At 42.8% G+C, this 18,945-nt stretch overlaps 1 protein-coding gene across 2 annotated transcripts in view; it reads left to right on the top strand.

The window, feature by feature from the left end:
- The window catches only part of ror2 (receptor tyrosine kinase-like orphan receptor 2), a 33,884-nt gene that overhangs the window by 577 nt on the left and 14,362 nt on the right, over positions 1-18,945 (top strand). Inside the window, exons 2-4 of one of the 2 annotated variants that reach the window (XM_015974392.3) lie at positions 4,704-4,772; positions 17,346-17,633; positions 18,006-18,036. In XM_015974392.3, the coding sequence (XP_015829878.1) occupies positions 4,704-4,772; positions 17,346-17,633; positions 18,006-18,036 (388 nt within the window). Of the gene's footprint in view, positions 1-4,700; positions 4,773-17,345; positions 17,634-18,005; positions 18,037-18,945 lie in introns of both variants that reach the window. The other variant, XM_015974386.3, reaches the window with a different exon arrangement.

The following is an 18,945-nucleotide window of genomic DNA, read 5'->3' as shown; positions in this document are numbered from 1 at the left end:
ACAGTCTTTGTCCTCCTCCCGCTTGTTGACATACCCCAGTTACTACAGAAAGGTGCTTGTGTCGGACTCAAAGGGCCTCTGTGCCGTTGTCATGTTAATTGAACGCACAGCTCGAGGTAATATCGCGCCGTTGTCACTCATGCTAATTCCGTGAGCCTCTCTGCGGGGGTCGACGCTGCGCAGGTTTCCTGTTTGCAGCTTTTGCACCAAGGATTTGCCATTTGCTAATGGGTGGGTGGGGGTGGGGAGTCAAAGGCCCAATAATTAGCACCTTCAGCCGTCCTGCAGCAGCCTCATGGGGCTGCAGGGAGCATTTCCTGACTCTTGGACCCTAGACCATATTGCTAAATGGTTGCTGCGAGTGGGTTTTTGGTTTCCACGTAACTCATCTGTTTACGTATTATTTCCAAATTAATATGTGATGGTAGATGTTTATGTTTAACACATTCCAGATGTGTCAGACCACTGTGTAAAAGTCCGTTATCCAATCACACCAGTATTATAAATGGCCAGTCTTTGACACAGTTATGGTTTATTTTAGACCTTTTTGTGGTTGTAAGTATGGGATGTTGGATCTGGACACTTTAAACTACATGAAGATCTGTTCTGTTAGACAAACACTTTTTTTTGCTTGATTTTATAGTTTTGCTCACATGGATATTGGTATTGTACGTTTTCTGTTTCTAACTGAGCCTCTCAGCCCCAGGGAAGGAGCTGTTCATCAGCCTTGTCTGGGCTTTGAGGCTGCTCAATCTGATGGGAGAAGGGTGACTGGTGTTGGCTGGATAGGTTCAGTTCATCTTTATTTCCTTTACTTTTTGCTGTGGATGGAAATGTCCTCAAGAGAGGAGAGGCTGCTGCTGGTCATTCTTTGAGCAGCTGTTTTCTGTGGGCTAATCTGCTGTTGACACATCGAAGGTCAGCTCTCCTGAGGAAGTGTGAGTTCACTACAGCAAAAGAATCACGATGACTCAAAAAGGGCATGAAAGTTATTCAGAGCATCAAGTAGCGATGGACTCCTCCTTGAACCGTCACCTTATCGTGGTGGAGGAGTTTGAGTGCCCTAATGATCCTAGGAGCTATGTTGTCTGGGGCACTTAGTGCCCCTGGTAGGGTCTCCCATGACAAATTGGTCTTAGGTGAAGGGTGAGACAAAGAACGGTTCGAAGGATCTTTCATGGCGGTTAAAACGAAGAGTCGGAGTACCCGGCCCGGAGGGTTACCGGGGTCCCACCCTGGAGCCAGGCCTGGGGTTGGGGCCCGTGAGCGAGCGCCTGGTGGCCGGGCTTTTGCCCATGGGGCCCGGCCGGGCCCAGCCCGAACCGGATACATGGGCTCGTCCAACTGTGGACCCACCACCCGCAGGAGGAACATGAAGGGTCCGGTGCAATGCGAATCGGGTGGCAGACCAAGGCGGGAGCCTTGGCGGTCCAATCCCCGGACAAGAAAACTAGTTTTTGGGACATGGACGCAGCCGTGGTGTGGAGTGTGTCGAGTTTGGTGGCAGGAGAATCTCGTCTCTGCTTTTTGCGGATGATGTGGTCCTCCTAGCTTCATCCAGCTCTGACCTTCAGCTCCTGCTGGGTAGGTTCGCGGCCGAATGTGAAGCGGCTGGGATGAGGATCAGCACCTCCAAATCTGAGACCATGGTTCTCGACCGGAAAAGGGTGGCTTGCCACCTCCGGGTCGGGGGAGAGGTCCTACCTCAAGTGGAGGAGTTTAAGTATCTCGGGGTCTTGTTCACGAGTGAGGGTAGGAGGGATCGGGAGATCGACAGGCGGATTGGTTCGGCGTCTGCAGTGATGCGGACGCTGAGCCGATCTGTCGTGGGGAAGAGGGAGCTGAGCCAGAAAGCCAGGCTCTCGATTTACCGGTCGATCTACGTCCCAATCCTCACCTATGGTCATGAGCTTTGGGTAATGACCGAAAGAACGAGATTGCGGATACAAGCGGCCGAAATGAGTTTCCTCCGTAGGGTGGCCGGGCTCAGCCTTAGAGATAGGGTGAGGAGCTCGGACATTCGGGAGGGACTCGGAGTATAACCGCTGCTCCTCCGGATCGAAAGGAGCCAGTTGAGGTGGTTTGGGCATCTGGTCAGGATGCCTCCTGGACGCCTCCCCGGGGAGGTGTTTCGGGCATGTCCTGCCGGCAGAAGGCCCCCGGGTCGACCCCGGACACGTTGGAGAGGTTACATCTCCAATCTGGTCCGGGAACGCCTTGGGGTCCTGCCGGAGGAGCTGGTGGACAAGGCCGGGGAGAGGACGGCCTGGAGCTCCCTAGTTGGGATGCTGCCCCCGCGACCCGGACCCGGATAAGCGGAGGAAGACGAAGACGAAGACGAAGTAGCGATGGATCACAAGAGCAATCAGCATCCTTACAGTGATGCTTTGTACTCAAAAGGTAGTCTGGGGTAATTGATTGCCTCTTTGGACAGAGGTTACTTTTTCCACTTGATGGCTGCATCCATTTCTCACCTCCTAGTTTGGATGGATGTTTACCGCCTTTGTGCTAGTGACATCACCAGTTGGTGATGCTTTCAGAGACAGAAGTATAGTCCTCCAGGTTCACACTGCCTCTATGAGTAGCACCTTCTCTGAACACCAGCCAGTTGGTGCACTCAAGAACAGTCCTGGAGCAAAATAATGATGATCTAAAATATCCAGGCGGAATGACTGAGCATAAATAATCTGAAACAGCTGATTGTTGGGGAAAATCAAAAGTTAGCAGACTTTACAAGCTTTGATAGGCATAAAAAGTGAGATGATTAAGCTTGAAAGTCAGAAGATTTTAAAGGGCTAGCATTACCTAACCTACATAAAATGTGTTGTCGCGCCAAAGCGGAAGTTCCATGTAGGTCAGAGATGGGGTAAAATATCCCACTGAAGTTCAGAAGCACATAATGTTGAGATCCCAAACCACTAGAGGCCAGGAAAGGCAGCCCCATTCAGCACTTCTGAAAGGTCTTTCAACAGCTGTAAACCAAACGTTCTCCAGTTTACCACATTTTTTCCCCCATTTTCTTACAGTAGGAATTTAGAGATGAGAGCACCTTTTCATTTTGTGTTTTTCTCATTTTAGTTTTATTTGTTTGTTTCATTATGTTGTTGCCTACTATAAAACATTAGATTAAAAACCGACTGGTTATTGATTAGAAATTAGCATTTAGATTGTATTCTGTATCTGTTCAACAATACATTAAGTATGCAAGAAAACAGCTATTTGTTTTTTTGTAGAAAAGATCTGTAAAGCTTTGTTGACTGGAGGCAGAAAACCTAGTGATGGGAATTCCGGCTCTTTTAAGAGAGCCGGTTCTTTTTGCTCAGCTCACCAAAAAGAGCCGGCTCTTTCAGCTCCCTAGTGGCTCCTCAGATTTCCTGTTGCGTAGAGTACATTTATAACCAAAATAATGCTAAACCATATGTAAAATGATTTACCAATATAAAAAAATGCAATATATCAAATATTTATCATTTATATGGATTTAATAACTGAACATTTTAAGAAATCTACACTTTCCGACTGCTGGCGCTCATTTTCTCACGTCTCCGTCGCACTCTCCTCTCTCGCTCTCCTTTTTCCTCCTCCTCATTCCCTCATTTCCCTCCACCCGCATGTGCTCTGCTGTGTGTCTGAGTCTGATCCTCCCTCTTCCCCGCCCCTACTGCTCTGTGTGGACAGTCTGGACACACAGTTACACATGTTGACCAATCGCCTGTAGCTTGCACCGAGGCAAGAGGGGAGGGGGAGGGGAGGGGACGGCTCCCAATGACGAGCCGGCTCCCGTCGTTCACTTCAAAGAGCAGGCTCTTAGAGCCGGTTCGTTCGTGGCCGACACATCACTAATAAAACGGGTCTTACCTTTGGCTTATTGATTTGTTAAATTGGTTGATAGTTTTCTAGTTGTTGCTTTTTTGTCCGAAAAATACATTTTAGTCAATCAGCTACAAGAAAAAGGATCGGGGACAGTCTTTCTTCAGTATTGTTTGTTGTATTTAGAAATGTATGAATGATTCTCTCAAGTCTGAGGGTTTGAAGTCTGATTTATTGTGAAACAAAAAAAAAAAAATAGGCTAGCACTTTAGATCTAACTAGTCACATTTTTAAATCTTAATTTATATATGACTAGAACATGAAAATGTTAAGTTTCTATCTACATCAACAGCCTGCTGGAGATACAAAATCTAGTATTGTTGAAATGTAGTTGAGGGCCGTAAGGAATCATTCCAAGCCACATTTTGGACATGCCTAATCAACAGTAAAAGAAGCCTTGGAAAGGTCTGTGATTAGTGCAGCATGGTAGTCTTTGGGGTCCAATGATTCAACATTGTGTATCACTCTCAGAAAAGTGTTTTCATAAGACAACGGTACTTAATTAGAACGCAGGTACTCCTTGTTGTGTTCATTTAGGAGCTTTTTAAGAACCCAATGAATCTTCATCAGTATCCAGCAGTTACATAGTAGCTTGTTACCTTATCCTGACGACCACCTGCATTTTTTGTTTGTACAGCTTTGAATACGAAAAACGATTTAAAATGCTGCTCTGTGTTTTTAAAGCCCTATCTCCGTTATGTTTAGAGTCTTTGGTTATGGTTTTCAATTGTTTATGACTGGCATTTCAGGCTTTAAGTATGATCAGTATGTTTACATATAACTTTCTCTGTTTACACTTTATTTGTAATACTTTACTGGTTTTGATTTAGCAGATCCAAGCCTCCCAGTGGAAACAGATGGTCTGGCAGAAGCTCAGAGTGGATCTGCACCCACAACTGAAGGTAAAAAGTTTTCTAGATGTTTTCTGAACAAGGAGTTACAGATGTGTGATAACAGCTTTTTAAAACTCAATTTATAATCAGACCTGCAAAACACAGGTTTTAAATGCGGTTTTGTTCATGTTTTTGGGAGACCAGTGTGTCATTTTTAAATTCACTCGTAATATTTTGCACTTTTGAATGTCAGTGATATTTTAATTTTGATCTTGTTTTGAATTAATTAAAGTCCCATAGTTGTCACACCCACTGGTTAGGTGTGGTGAAAATTGTCCTCCGCATTTGGCCCACGCCTGTGGGGAGCGGTGAGCTGCAGACATGGCCGTGCTCGGGAGCGATTTGGTGGTTTAATAATAACGGACTAGGAAGAAAAATGCATCATGCGTCTGGCTGCATTGTACTTGATGAATTGCTAATCTATATAGGCCCGTTACAACTAAAAGTAACTATTGATAGTAAACTATTGTAGTTTTACAAAACCGGTACAGCATGTGCGTGTGTCCATTTCACCTTTCTCTAGTGACCCTCTGACTCTATGTGATGCAGCTGACTGTTCTGGTCCTGCTGGACCTGACTGCAGCCTTTGACACTGTTGACCATCACCTGCTACTGGAGAGGCTGAGAGACTGGGTAGACCTATCAAGAACTTCTCTGGAGTGGTTCTCCTCTTATCTGTCTGAGTGTTCCTTCTCTGTGGCCATCTCCCAAGTTCCAAGTCTCCACCACATCCCTCACCCATGGTGTCCCACAAGGTTCTGTGCTGGAGCCTCTACTGTTCCTCCTCTGCTTCCTCTTCAGCACATCCTGAGCTCTTTTAAAGGAATCTCTTACCCTGGGTTTCCACAGGAGCCGTCAGCAGCACGTTACTGCAGCAGCACGTCTTGCTCGCGTAAACTGCTGCTTGGCCCTTCCCACGAGACGCGAAGCAGCAGGGGAGCAGCTGTCACCGACAGAGCACGAAATCACACGAGTGACTTCGTCAGTAAACACAACAACAAGCAGGAGAAAATTACAACATGGTTTGTGTTTTATGTTCTGTCCGTTTTATAATCGCCAATACGGACCTGAAAAACAAAGGAGACCGCTAGCTAGGTGATAACTTCTCACGGGGACGCACAGTTAGTAACCTTTTTTAAAAGTAAAGCAACCGGAAAACAGTACGTTCTTTATTCTGAAAATCTCGGGAGCTTCTCTCCATTTCCGCGTCCGATTTCCTGTCTTTCCTTTCCCAAAAATGTCGAACTTGACCTGTTTCAGAGGCGTCGCGCGTAGAAAATAGAACCGGCGCGTAAAGGTCGCGACATGCTGCTCCTGAGACGCGGCCGACTCGCGCTGCTGATGGCTGCCGACGGCTCTAGTGGAAAAGGTTCTGTTGACCACAGCGGTTCCTATCAACAGCTATGACGTGCTGCTGCAGTAACGTGCTGCTGACGGCTCCCGTGGAAAGCCGGGGTTACCATCTTTACGCAGATGACATCCAACTGCACATCTCCTTTAAGCCCCATGAGATATCTAAGCTGCAGCTGTTACACTCCTGCTTAGACTCCATTAAAACGTGGATGGCTGGGCTTTCTACAGCTGAATGAAGATAAGACTGAGATCCTCATCTGTGCCCCAGAAAAGCTGGTTCCCAAAGTCAGAGACTCTCTTGGTCAGCTTCCTTCTTACACCAAACCCTCTGTCTCGAATCATGGTGTGACCTTTGACCCAGCATTCACCCTGGATTCACGTCAGTTCTCTTGTTCACTCTTCCTTCTTCCATCTCAGGAACATTGCTAAGCTGAATCTAGGGCTGAAATGATTCCTCGAGTACCTCGAATAATTCGAGTACAAAAAATCCTCGAGTCAAATTCTCTGCCTCGAGGATTCGTTTAATTCATATTTAATTAATTCGTGGCTTTGCAGTCGCCCGTGGTCATGTTTCACCCGGACTGAAATAAGTGACGCACATGCCCACTGGACTGCACACGCGAGTAGCGAATGTAACTTAACTTTCTCTTAAGCCATGGCGGACAACATGGACCCCGGTGGAGTGCGAAAAAGACAGAAAATGTCAAGATGTGGGACCATTTTTCACGTCGTTAGGCGGAAAACGTACTCCAGTGTAAATACTGTAAAATGGATTTAGCCTAGCACAACACCACATCCTCCATGCTGCTGCAGCGCCTGTAAATGTCACTTCTGCAAGCGGACTCGGAGCCTCTACAAGATAATGCATTTTAGCCTGTTTTTCTATATATTCTGCGGACACTGTGCGACTTTTTCATTTGTAGCACTCAGTTTCAGCTCACACCGTACGTCTGGTAGCAACACGTCGGAGTTAAAATGTGCTAAAAAATAGCATTTTTACACAAAACGTCGGACTTTTTATTGTGTTATTGATGTTTGTTGTCCCTCGGGATTGCTGCAGGAGGACATGGGTATTTATGAGAGGAAAACGAAAGAAAGTAAATAAATGTTTTGTGATCAGTATAATTTGACAAAACCACAGCAAACATGCTTTCTCGACAATCCTTGTTATTGTGTGAGTAAAACAGTGTTGAAATTAAAACGGACGTGTGTTAATAGGGAAACAGCCGGCGAGCTGTTTGCGCATGCACCGTGAGCGGTTCTGGTTCTGTTTGGGCCGCAGCCGCTCGCAGCGCTACTTCAACAATTATCCTCCTAGTTTTTGTCTGGCTTGCAGGCTAGCAGATTCTCGCACGAGGGGAAAATCGGCTCAGGTTGTTTACTTATTTTTTGCACAGCCATTTGTTTACTGTGAAGTAAAGTTGAAGTGCTGAAGTTTTGAAAACTAATTTTGAATAAAACTTGAAGAATAACTGGCAATTGCTTGCTCATTTTAACAGGTCTTTCATAATTATAACATGCTATTTGATATAATGGTTTACAAATACAAAAGGGTAATTTATTAGAGTACTCGATTAATCGAAAAAAATATTCGATAGAGTACTCGATTACAAAAATATTCGATAGCTGCAGCCCTAGCTGAATCCAATTATGTCCAGGGGTCTCATTTATAAAACATTGTGTAAAATCCTTACAAAAACCGTACTTAAGCTCAGCAAAAATATTTACAGTGGGGCAAAAAAGTATTTAGTCAGCCACCGATTGTGCAAGTTCTCCCACTTAAAATGATGACAGAGGTCAGTAATTTACATCATAGGTACACTTCAACTGTGAGAAACAGAATGTGAAAAAAAAAATCCATGAATTCACATGGCAGGATTTTTAAAGAATTTATTTGTAAATCAGGGTGGAAAATAATACAGGTGTGAATCTTCTCTTGTCTCCCGATTCGATTCGATTACGATTATTGGGTCAACGATTCAATTCGATTCGATATCCCGATGCATCACGATGCATCACGATTATTTCATATTGATTTGTTTTCATCGATAAGTAGAAGATGTCAGATAATTGCTTTTTATTTTTTTATCTAAAATGTAATTGACACAACCTGCCATCCCGCAAAAGCTCTCCATTCACAACAGGTCAGGACAAAACATTTTAAACATTTAAGAAGATTTAACAAAGTAAAGCATCTGTTTCCTCGTTCAACACCACGCCTCAGGCTGAGAAAACACACTTTGCAAAAACTCACAAAATCTAAAAAAATACTGAAAACCTATAGGACACATAATGTAATAATAAAATACATAATGGGTTCATATATGAGTGTTTAATGTCTCTGAGCAGCTTTAGAGTCAAATATTTATGCCACAGTTGAAGGGTGTCAGAAATAACACCAAATGAAATGTTTGACTTAGTTTATTTTATTTGAACCCAGTGGTTCGTTTCTGAAATGTTGGAGAATGAATCAAGTTCTGTTTGATGCAGAAAATAATAAAACATAAAACTAATTCTGAACTTCCAATAATATTTAAGATGTGTGTTTTATTCTTTCTGACAATAACACCAGCAGAAGGCTGTGGGCTGGATTAGGACTAAATTACCCAGCTGATGGATCTCCTTCACTAACCAGCTAACTACAAACCTTTCCACTAACCTGTCCTGTGTGACCCTCACCCTTTAACCCTCATGTCCATGCTGTCTCTGGAGGAGCAGATAGGAAACAAGACCTCCTGTAACTTAAAATGAACCAAAGCTTCCTCCCAGTTTCTCTTTAAGCTGAATTTAACATCAGTTTATCTTCATGAAACAAAAGAATAAAGTGGAACAGAACTTCTATCTTCTATTTCTCTCTCCTTTTAACTTCTCCGTGTCCCTAAATAAAAGAGACAGATGATCACGCTGCAGCCGCCATCATTGACCCCGCCCCCTCCCCACGACCGGATCTCCCTACATTACAACAAGCAGTCTGACTGAACGCTTCCAGGAGAAATAATAATGAAATTATGAAAATAATAACGCGTGTTTGGAGCATCGGTTTGGAGGAGCGTCCTCCGATCGTCTCTCTTGTGTGAGCAGACAGTGTCTCTCTCTCTCTCCCCCTCTCTCTCCCTCTCTCAGTCGCTGATCGAGCGAGCGGAGCGCGCCGCACGACAACCCGCTCAATTAACATAATTCACGGCCCAAATCCAACAGAACCGGTCGGGCTGATTCGGTTCCGGTTTGGTCTCGGGTGACAACTCTAGCGCTCAGCCCTGCAGTACCACATTAAGGCGGAGGTAAATGTGGAGGACGCTCACTCTGACAGATTTGGATGCAGCGCTTAAAAAAACAAAACTACATTCCACCATAATCGATTATGGCGTACTCTTCTACGATGCAGAATCGTTTATGTCCGCATCCCGATGCATCGATTATTTGATTATTTTCCTCAGCTCTAGAAAATAAGTATTTGGTCACTTCAAACAAGGAAAATCTCTGGCTCTCACAGACCTGTAACGTCTTCTTTAAGAAGCTTTTCTGTCCTCCACTCGTTACTTGTATTAATGGCACCTGTTTGAACTCATTATCTGTATAAAAGACACCTGTCCACAGCCTCAAACAGTCAGACTCCAAACTCCACTATGGCCAAGACCAAAGAGCTTTCGAAGGACACCAGGAAAATAATTGTAGACCTGCACCAGACTGGGAAGAGTGAATCTACAATAGGCAAGCAGCTTGGTGTGAAAAAATCAACTGTGGGATCAGAAAAAGCAAGACATACAAGACCACTGATAATCTCCCTCGATCTGGGGCTCCACGCAAGATCTCATCCCGTGGGGTCAAAATGATCATGAGAACGGTGAGCAAGAATCCCAGAACCACACGGGGGGACCTGGTGAATGACCTGCAGAGAGCTGGGACCACAGTAACAAAGGTCACCATCAGTAACCCACTACAACGGCAGGGAATCAAATCCTGCAGTGCCAGACGTGTTCCACTGTTGAAGCCAGTGCATGTCCAGGCCTGTCTGAAGTTTGCCAGAGAGCACATGGATGATACAGCAGAGGACTGGGAGAATATCATGTGGTCAGATGAAACCAAAGTAGAACTTTTTGGTATAAACTCAACTCGTTGTGTTTGGAGGAAGAAGAATACTGAGTTGCATCCCAAGAACACCATACCTACTGTGAAGCATGGGGGTGGGAACATCATGCTTTGGGGCTGTTTTTCTGCTAAGGGGACAGGACGACTGATCCGTGTTAAGGAAATAATGAATGGGGCCATGTATCGTGAGATACTGAGCCAAAACCTCCTTCCATAAGTGAGAGCTTTGAAGATGAAACGTGGCTGGGTCTTCCAACACGACAATGATCCCAAACACACCGCCCGGGCAACAAAGGAGTGGCTCCGTAAGAAGCATTTGAAAGTCCTGGAGTGGCCTAGCCAGTCTCCAGACCTCAACCCCATAGAAAATCTGTGGAGGGAGTTGAAAGTCCATGTTGCTCGGCGACAGCCCCAAAACATCACTGCTCTCGAGAAGATCTGCATGGAGGAATGGGCTAAAATACCAGCTACTGTGTGTGCAAACCTGGTAAAGACCTATAGTAATCGTTTGACCTCTGTTATTGCCAACAAAGGTTATGTTACAAAGTATTGAGTTGAATTTTTGTTATTGACCAAATACTTATTTTCCACCCTGATTTACAAATAAATTCTTTAAAAATCCTGCCATTTGAATTCAAGGATTTTTTTTCACATTCTCTCACAGTTGAAGTGTACCTATGATGAAAATTACTGACCTCTGTCATCATTTTAAGTGGGAGAACTTGTACAATCGGTGGCTGACTAAATACTTTTTTGCCCCATTGTATTTACGAGTTTTACATGTTTCATGCTCGTATTCGTTAATCGTTAAGGGGTGTCAATAGCTGGTTAAAGACATTTTACAAAAACATGCATCCCTACCTGTTACCTGTCAGATATACTTGGCAAGGAATGGACAAAACATATTTATTACTCAATGACTGTCTCTCTGATGTGAAAGGGTGGCCGGCAGCCAATTTCCTTAAACTTAATGAGTCACAGACTGAGGCCATTCCTTTTGATCCCAAAAACCAGTCTCACACCTCTGTAGTTCTGACTCTTTCAAGTTTAGACCTCAAGAGATGTAATACCAGCCTTGTTGTGAAATTGGATGCAGGGTTTACAATAGTTCCGCAGATCAATGCGGTTGTGAGGTCGTGTTTCTTTCAACTTTGCTGTTTAGCTTGCCTGAAGCTGATTTTAAAAAGGTCGCACTTGGAGTCTGTGAAACATACCTTTATCGCTTCTCGCCTTGACTATGCAAGGTCGCTATTAGTTGGGACTCCAGCTTTGGCCCTGAATTATTTGCAGATTGTGCAGAACCCTGCAGCATGATTCTTAAAGAACACAGGCAGACATAACCACATTACCCCAGTTTTGGTGCACCTTCATTAGCTACCTGTTGAGTTTAGGATAAAATGTAGGATCTTGCTTTTCACTTACAAAGCTTTAAACAGTCTGACACCTGCATACTTGTCAGACCTACCCTCACATCCTAAGTGCCAGTGCACTCGCTATGGTCAGCTGACAGCCTGCTAATCTGAAAATGCACTACGAGACAAGGGTGAAGCATGTAGGGCTGCAAAAAACGATTATTTGGATAATCGATGAATCGGATGGGGTCTCGACACGATTAATCGATTAATCGGATTACATGGGGACATTGTTAAAAACTGCTAGGGAAACGTTATTTCTCTCCTTCCTTCACTTTATTAAACACAACATTATTAGAAAACAGTTCAATAGCAGAAAAACAACATGCCATCACCTAAATTGTCTTATAAGGTGTATAGACAGAGACCCTAAGCTACATCTATCTGTGACCTAAAATGCTTGGTCCAAGTTAAACAGCTTAAGGGCAAGTCAACCCCTACCAGAGTCTAACTCCACTCCCACTTCATGTTTGAAAAATGCAACACATGCTGTTGCCTGGCAGACCAAGAGGGCGGAGCCGCTAACAAATACACACACACTCAGGCTCACGACAGCATTGTGACATCATAATGTACCAGTTTACATCATAGCATACTTCTTAGCCAATAGCGGTGGCAGATTTAAATTAAAATACAGTGCAGAGTTTTTACCTGACAACGGCACAACACTGCCAGTTTTAGGCAGAATATTTAAATTTTAACTAAGATGCACTGAAGTGCCAAATTATGACGACACGTGTCTGCAGCACGATTAGACACTCATTTATATAGTTTATCAGCAAGAAAAAAGTTTATTTGGGGATGACTTGCTCTATAAGGGCAATTCTCATCTGTTTTGTTTGATCTCATCTGTAGACATTTATTATAACTGGGGATGTCAAACAACTAATTTTTAAATGTAATTAAACATAGGCTGTGAATTAATCAAAATTAATCACTATTTCCAAAAATGACCGGCTTTTGGAAGAGTTGCGCAACACAACGAATCGATGACGCAATTCGTTGCCAACGCTTTTAATAATCGATTTTCATCGAATTTATCGATTCGTTGTTGCAGCCCTAGAAGCAAGCCTTCGTGTATATAGCTCTCGCTCTCTGGAATGCACTGATGCTCACTATCCATCAGTCATTATCTATTGGTGTCTTCAAGTTATGGTTGAAGATACACTTTTACGATTTGGCTTTTAGATTGGGATTTTTTAACTTGTGTGTTTTGATCGCTACTTTTATCTGCTTTTACTGACTGTTTTATTGGTGTTTTTATGTTGGGAGGCACTTTGGTCAGCTCCCATGCTGTTTTTTAAATGTGCCATATAAATAAAATTGGGAAACTCCTCCAGTTGTCTCAGGTTTGAAGGGCACATTTTCCAAACTGCATGTTTCAGCTCAATAGGATTGAGTTCAGGATTCATAGAAAGCAACTTTAGAATAGTCCAATGTTTTCCTCTGAGCCATTCTTGGGTGTTTTTAGCTGTGTGTTTTGGGTCATTGTCCTGTTGCAAGACCCATGACCTGTGAGACCAAGCTTTCTGACACTAGCCAGCACATTTCTTTCTAGAATCCCTTGATAATCTTGAGATTTCATTGTACCCTGCTCAGATTCAAGACACCCTATGCCAGATACAGCAAAGCAGCCCCAGAACATAACAGAGCCTTCTCCATGTTTCACAGTAGGGTCAGTGTTGTTTTCTTGATACACTTCATTTTATCTGCATGTGAACATACATCGAGCTTATGTGCCTTGGCAAAAAGAAATGTTTTTGTCTGAGTTGTCCATAGGACATTTCTTCCAGAAGCTTTGTGGCTTGTCAACATGTAGTTTGGCATATTCCAGTCTGTTTTTTTTAATGATTTCTTTTCATCAATGGTGTCATCGTTGGTCATTTCCCATGTAGTCCACTTTGGCTCAAACAATGACTGATGGTGCGATCTGACACTGATGTTCGTCGAGCCTGAAGTTCACCTTGGATCTCTTTTTCTGGTTTTTCCATCTTTTTGATTTGGCCATGTTCAGGGAGGTTCCTGAGACAACTCTTTCCCTTTCTTTGCTTCCTCTGGTCTATGTTAAATAATCCATCAAGAAAAGATTCCCATCAGAGCATCTGAGCATTATCTCACTTGTTCCCATCTTGCCGTTGATAGTGTGTGCAATCGGATAGAGCACTGAAGAGGAGCTCATAGTGCTTCTGTGACACACCTGTGCACAAGCGCTTCCAGATCCGGAAAGTGGAAACCCCTTTTTCAGAGAGTTTTGCCAACCTCTGTTTATTTAATTAGGATAAATTTCCCTTGATTTTAAAACTTTGGCTGAAGTAGCCCTTGTTATTCCAGCACCCACTGCGTTTGCCGCAGGCAGAGGTTGCACAATCTATTTTTCCCCATCACTTTCATTTTTAAAATAATAAAAAACATTCAATACCGTTGCAGTTTGTAACGTCCAAAAGGGTCAGTTTTCTCCTATATATTGATCGACATAACCTTTCATCTACAGAAATAAATCTACTTTCTGGGTGACCTTCTAAATCCAGTTTCTCTCAGATACAAAGAACAGTTGCTACAACATCTAGCTTCCACCACAACTCCTCACATCCACTACACCCCATCTCATTATTCATATCTTGTCATGTACCATTAGTTTAGGAAAAATAATTAAATTCATTTTATAAACTATATACTGGCTCTGTCTGAATTAATCCGAAGTGTGTTTATGGTTCCTGAATAAGCAAAGAAACCTAGAATCTTCTGATTAATCATTCAAAGATCGATCAGATTGATATTTCATATTTGTATGGAATATCACATCTTATTGGTCATAATTAATATGTATTAATTGCTACAAGTTTAATTATTTTTTTCATTCATATTTAGTCCAAACAAGCTGATCTGAGCGACCCAATAACATTTAAATAATGGATTTAAGCGATTTCTCTTAAATTAGGAACACTTCACCTGTTGCGGCCAAACACACATACCTTCTGATCCACGTAAACCTGAACTGGTTACCTGCTTCTCCATCCGAAATCAAATTTCTAAGAGGTTTGCTGTAGCTGCTATATAGTGAAGAGGTTGTAGACTTTGCCTCGGACAGAATCATTATATTGTTACAGAGGCTGAATCCATGCTTTGCTGCCATACCTGTGACTTTGTGCGTCATGTCTCATAAAAGAAAGAAAGGCAATTATGTTCAGAAGAAACATTTATTTAAATAACACCACAATGGTGGGCACCACAGGGAAACAAAGATGAGGGTTCTTTTTAACACTATAACCGTGTTTTATACGGGTCGTGATGTTTCCTACACTCAACCAAGCAACAAATACAAAATTAAACAAAATAGTTGTCTGCTGTATTTAGAACAGCCAATGACTGCACATGTCCTCCCAGCCTTCCTAGACATGTTCACTAAATAAAAAAACTTCCACTTCTTGCATCTTATTTTCCAAAAGCCCGCTTCGTACACTGGGCTACAGCTGCCTGACTGAGAGCGGTCACCACAGCAACTTCCGGTGATTACGCCAAAATGGTATAAAAGCAAAATGTCTCCGTCAGTATGTGTGCTTGTGAGTGCACAAATGCTGTCAGAGAAGTATAAACTAGGCTTAAAGCCTGCCGTACACGAGAGCAATCTGTTGAGCAAATGGCCCTCGAATGATCGTTTGCTCAGCAGATTGCTCGCTGTGTGCGCCTGAATTTCACTGAGTTTTCCGCCTCACGAGAAGCTGAAACAAATATCTGACCTGTTAGATATTTTCTGCCTCACGGGAGATAAAAACTCGCCGTGTGTGCACTACTGAGCTGCTGGCTGAGCTGAAATATTCAAGTGGCCAGTCAAAGCACGTTCTCCACTCACATGACCCCAAGATGGCAGCCCCCTGTCTGCATGTCTGAAAATAAACAAGACAGTGACAGAGCTGGAAACAGAGGAAAAGCCTCTACTTTTTTGTTGAGGAAGCGTCGCCGCCACTGGCATTTCAAGGTTAGGAAAGTATGGGTACGGTGGCTGGAAAGAAGGGCAGGCAAGGAGTTTAGGCCAATCTACTCCAAGAGAAGACCCAGACCTGGAAGACCCAGAATCCTTCCGACAGTACCGCTGCCTGGATCCTTCGAGAGGGTAGTGGAAACAGTGGGCCCATCAATCTGCAAGATACCGTTTTGTTTATTTTTCTGACACGCAGACAGGGCAAGGGGCTGCATCTGAATACATCTTGGGGTCATGTGGGCGGAGAACGCGCTTTGATTGGTCACTAGAATATTTCAGCTCAGCCAGCAGTAGGGCTGCTCGATTATGACAAAAATAATAATCACGATTATGGTGACTGAAATTGAGATCACGATTATTTAGGACGATTTTTCAATTTATGTTGATTTTATTTGTTTTTATTCAGTCATAAAATTGCTCAGGGCACAATCAGGACAAAAATAAGAAACAACATGATCATTAAAATAACTCCTGATTCCCAGTATAAAAAGACCAATATACTTATAGCTCATAGTTTGTGACCCAAGGGCTATAGACCTTGGTTTAACTCATTTAAGTCTAACCAGTACAGACCCAAATACCAATATCTTGCAAATACTGACAGCAAGAATTACACAGTGGCATTTATAACAAATACATGCAAATAAATTGATGTTCACAAAATGTTGCATAATATGTATTTCGTTGTGTCAAGGTGCTGTAGGAGCGTGCACAAGCACCGTGTCCTCAGAGAGATTAGTTATTATTTATCAGCGTGAGGAAGTTATTTCTACCTTATTTATAAACTATTTATTTACAAGTCCATCAGTTAATGTAATAATTGTCCCAACCATAGCTGCACCCCCCCACCCCCAACCCGGTCTCACAGCAATCAGGCGCAAGCTGCACGTGTGTCTATACATATATACATATATATATATATATATATATTTTTTTTTTTTTCTCTCCTCTCTCTGACTCACACTCCTGCACAGTAGGTGGCGGTAATGCACCTTAAGTTGGTTGCCACCCGCCATTTAACCGGAAAGGAAGAAGAAGAAGCTGCACGTGTGTTTTGTGCGCCGCACACGCACATTTAGCCGTTTTTAGTGGCTCAGGAGTCCGCAGGTACGGTGTGTGTGTCACTCACTCTGGTTAATCCAACAAGGAGCCGGCTCCGAAAGCTGTCTTTAGCGACTGACTCGTCACTACATCATTCCCTTTCCTGATGTCCTGAAGAACGGTCCGGAGCGCAGGCGGAGTGTTTAGCTAACCTGCAGGAAATGTGAACGACAGTTATCCAGAAAGTAGCTAAGGGTTACTAGAGATGTTTCTGAGGTGTTCGCTAGGTACTTTTAAGTTAAAAAGTCAAGAAGGGGGTCTGAAAAGCTGCTAGAAATAGCGTCAAAGTTGCTAAGTTGGCAACACTGTGGGAGGAGCGCTTCATTCGCAGCTCAGGGCAGCGCAAGCGGGAGGAGCAAATAATCGGCTTGTTTTGTTTTTTATAATCGTTTAAAACTCAGATCGTAATCGTGATTAAAATTCGATTAATTGAGCAGCCCTAGCCAGCAGCTCAATAGTGCGCACAAGGCGAAAAAGCAATTTGGAGTCCCTGAAAAGCACAAATTTGCACTGAAGCACTGAGTTGGTTATTGTTATAAATTGTCATGATATAATTAAACTGAGTTGAATCATCTACTCTAATTTGCCTTGTATTTTTAGATCCATGGCCTCCTTAAACATTTAGACCAATGTGTTTCCCTCCTCAAGGTTATTTTTTGGAGTTCCAAGAGCCGATCAACAACATCACTCACTACCAGGGCCAGGTGGCCACGATGCACTGCAAAGTGGTAGGAAACCCTCGACCGTCAATTCGTTGGTTGAAGAACGATGCTCCTGTGGTTCAGGAGCAGGGACGCATAAGCATCCGAAAGACCGAGACAGGATCCAAGCTCCGCATCCAAGATCTAGATACGACAGACACTGGCTATTACCAATGCGTGGCTTCCAACTCGTTGAAGGTCATCTCTGCCACAGGTGTGCTTTACGTCAAACTAGGTAAGGTTTGCATCTCTAACTTTAATCATATTACTCACACATTTAATAAGCATTTATTTCTCATTATGTGAGATGCTTTTTTGTGATCAGTAGCTTTGACAAATGATTTTTTTCATGTTCTAATGTATGACCCATTTTTTTTCGCATTACGAGAATTGTCAGACCAAAAGTATGATTCCCAAGCCATTTTATTTCTATGAACCACACAATAACAGTTTGGCACCCGCTGTCGACACTACTTTTGGTCTGTAATCCCTCTTGTACAGTAAATGCTGTAAATCTGCTCCATTGTATGCGTGTCTATAACATTAAGTTTTATGCTTTTAATGTCTAATGTATGTTTATTATCTATCTTGTGTTTTGGATTCACAGCCCAGATTCCCACACACAAACCAGTTGAACCGTAAGTGAAGAATATCTGCATTTTCTTCATCAGTGTTCTTCAAGAAAATTATTAAAATTAGCAAGATTTAATTGTTATTTCTTGAAATGTGTGAGGATGCAGGTCTCATCATTATGTTGTGTATGTTGATTTGGACTTTGTGCCTTGGCTTAATTTGGGCCCGAGATCAAACTCAAGCTTTGTAAAGCTAAGATGTATGACTAAAATCATTGATGTTTGAAGCTTCTGCTGCCTTTTTCCAAAGAGGTTTTCATCCTGGAATCAAATTTCATGCGGCAAAGAAAAAAATTCTGCTTTTTACAATGTTCCATGTCACTTTTCTCTTAATCTGTTGCACATATACTAATATTTACACATCTCAAAAAAATGTCACTAGTTTCATATAAAAGGAGACCAAAAGTAACCAAATAGACCTTGTGGTTACAGAAATATACTCATTAAAGTGTCAGCATGTAATTTTTGCAAAGCTTTCTCAAAAAAAAAAAAAAAAAAAAAAAAAAAAAAAGCAGCGGGCCCCAACTGATAAGTGCCATAACTTGAAATGAGTAGAAAGTCAGTTACCTGATCTCAACATTTACTGAAGTTTCCTACTTTGTTTGGAGACAAGAATAATTGTGCTGCAGGGATAGAAATAAATTATGGGGCTCACATCTGGGTTGGCACGGCTCAGCCCTGGTAGGTTAATTGTGTTCACATCTGGGAAATCTATGCGTTTACCATGCTCAGCTGACCTTTCATTTATTTTTCCCGGCCTGCTTTCTGGCGGTCATTTTCATGCAAAGCCAACCTAACCCACTACCAACTGATTGACTGGCTATAGTTCATGGCTACTGGGGCGGAACGATTTTAGGAAAAGATTGAATCGTCAACTAAAGTGCAGCTTTATATATATACTGTTGGCTTTTGGCT

The sequence above is a fragment of the Nothobranchius furzeri genome, chromosome 6 (genome assembly GCF_043380555.1).
Source record: "Nothobranchius furzeri strain GRZ-AD chromosome 6, NfurGRZ-RIMD1, whole genome shotgun sequence".
In the NCBI taxonomy this organism is placed as follows: Eukaryota; Metazoa; Chordata; class Actinopteri; order Cyprinodontiformes; family Nothobranchiidae; genus Nothobranchius; species Nothobranchius furzeri.
Note: the sequence above shows the minus strand (reverse complement) of the source record. Positions and strands in the feature narration are given on the sequence as shown.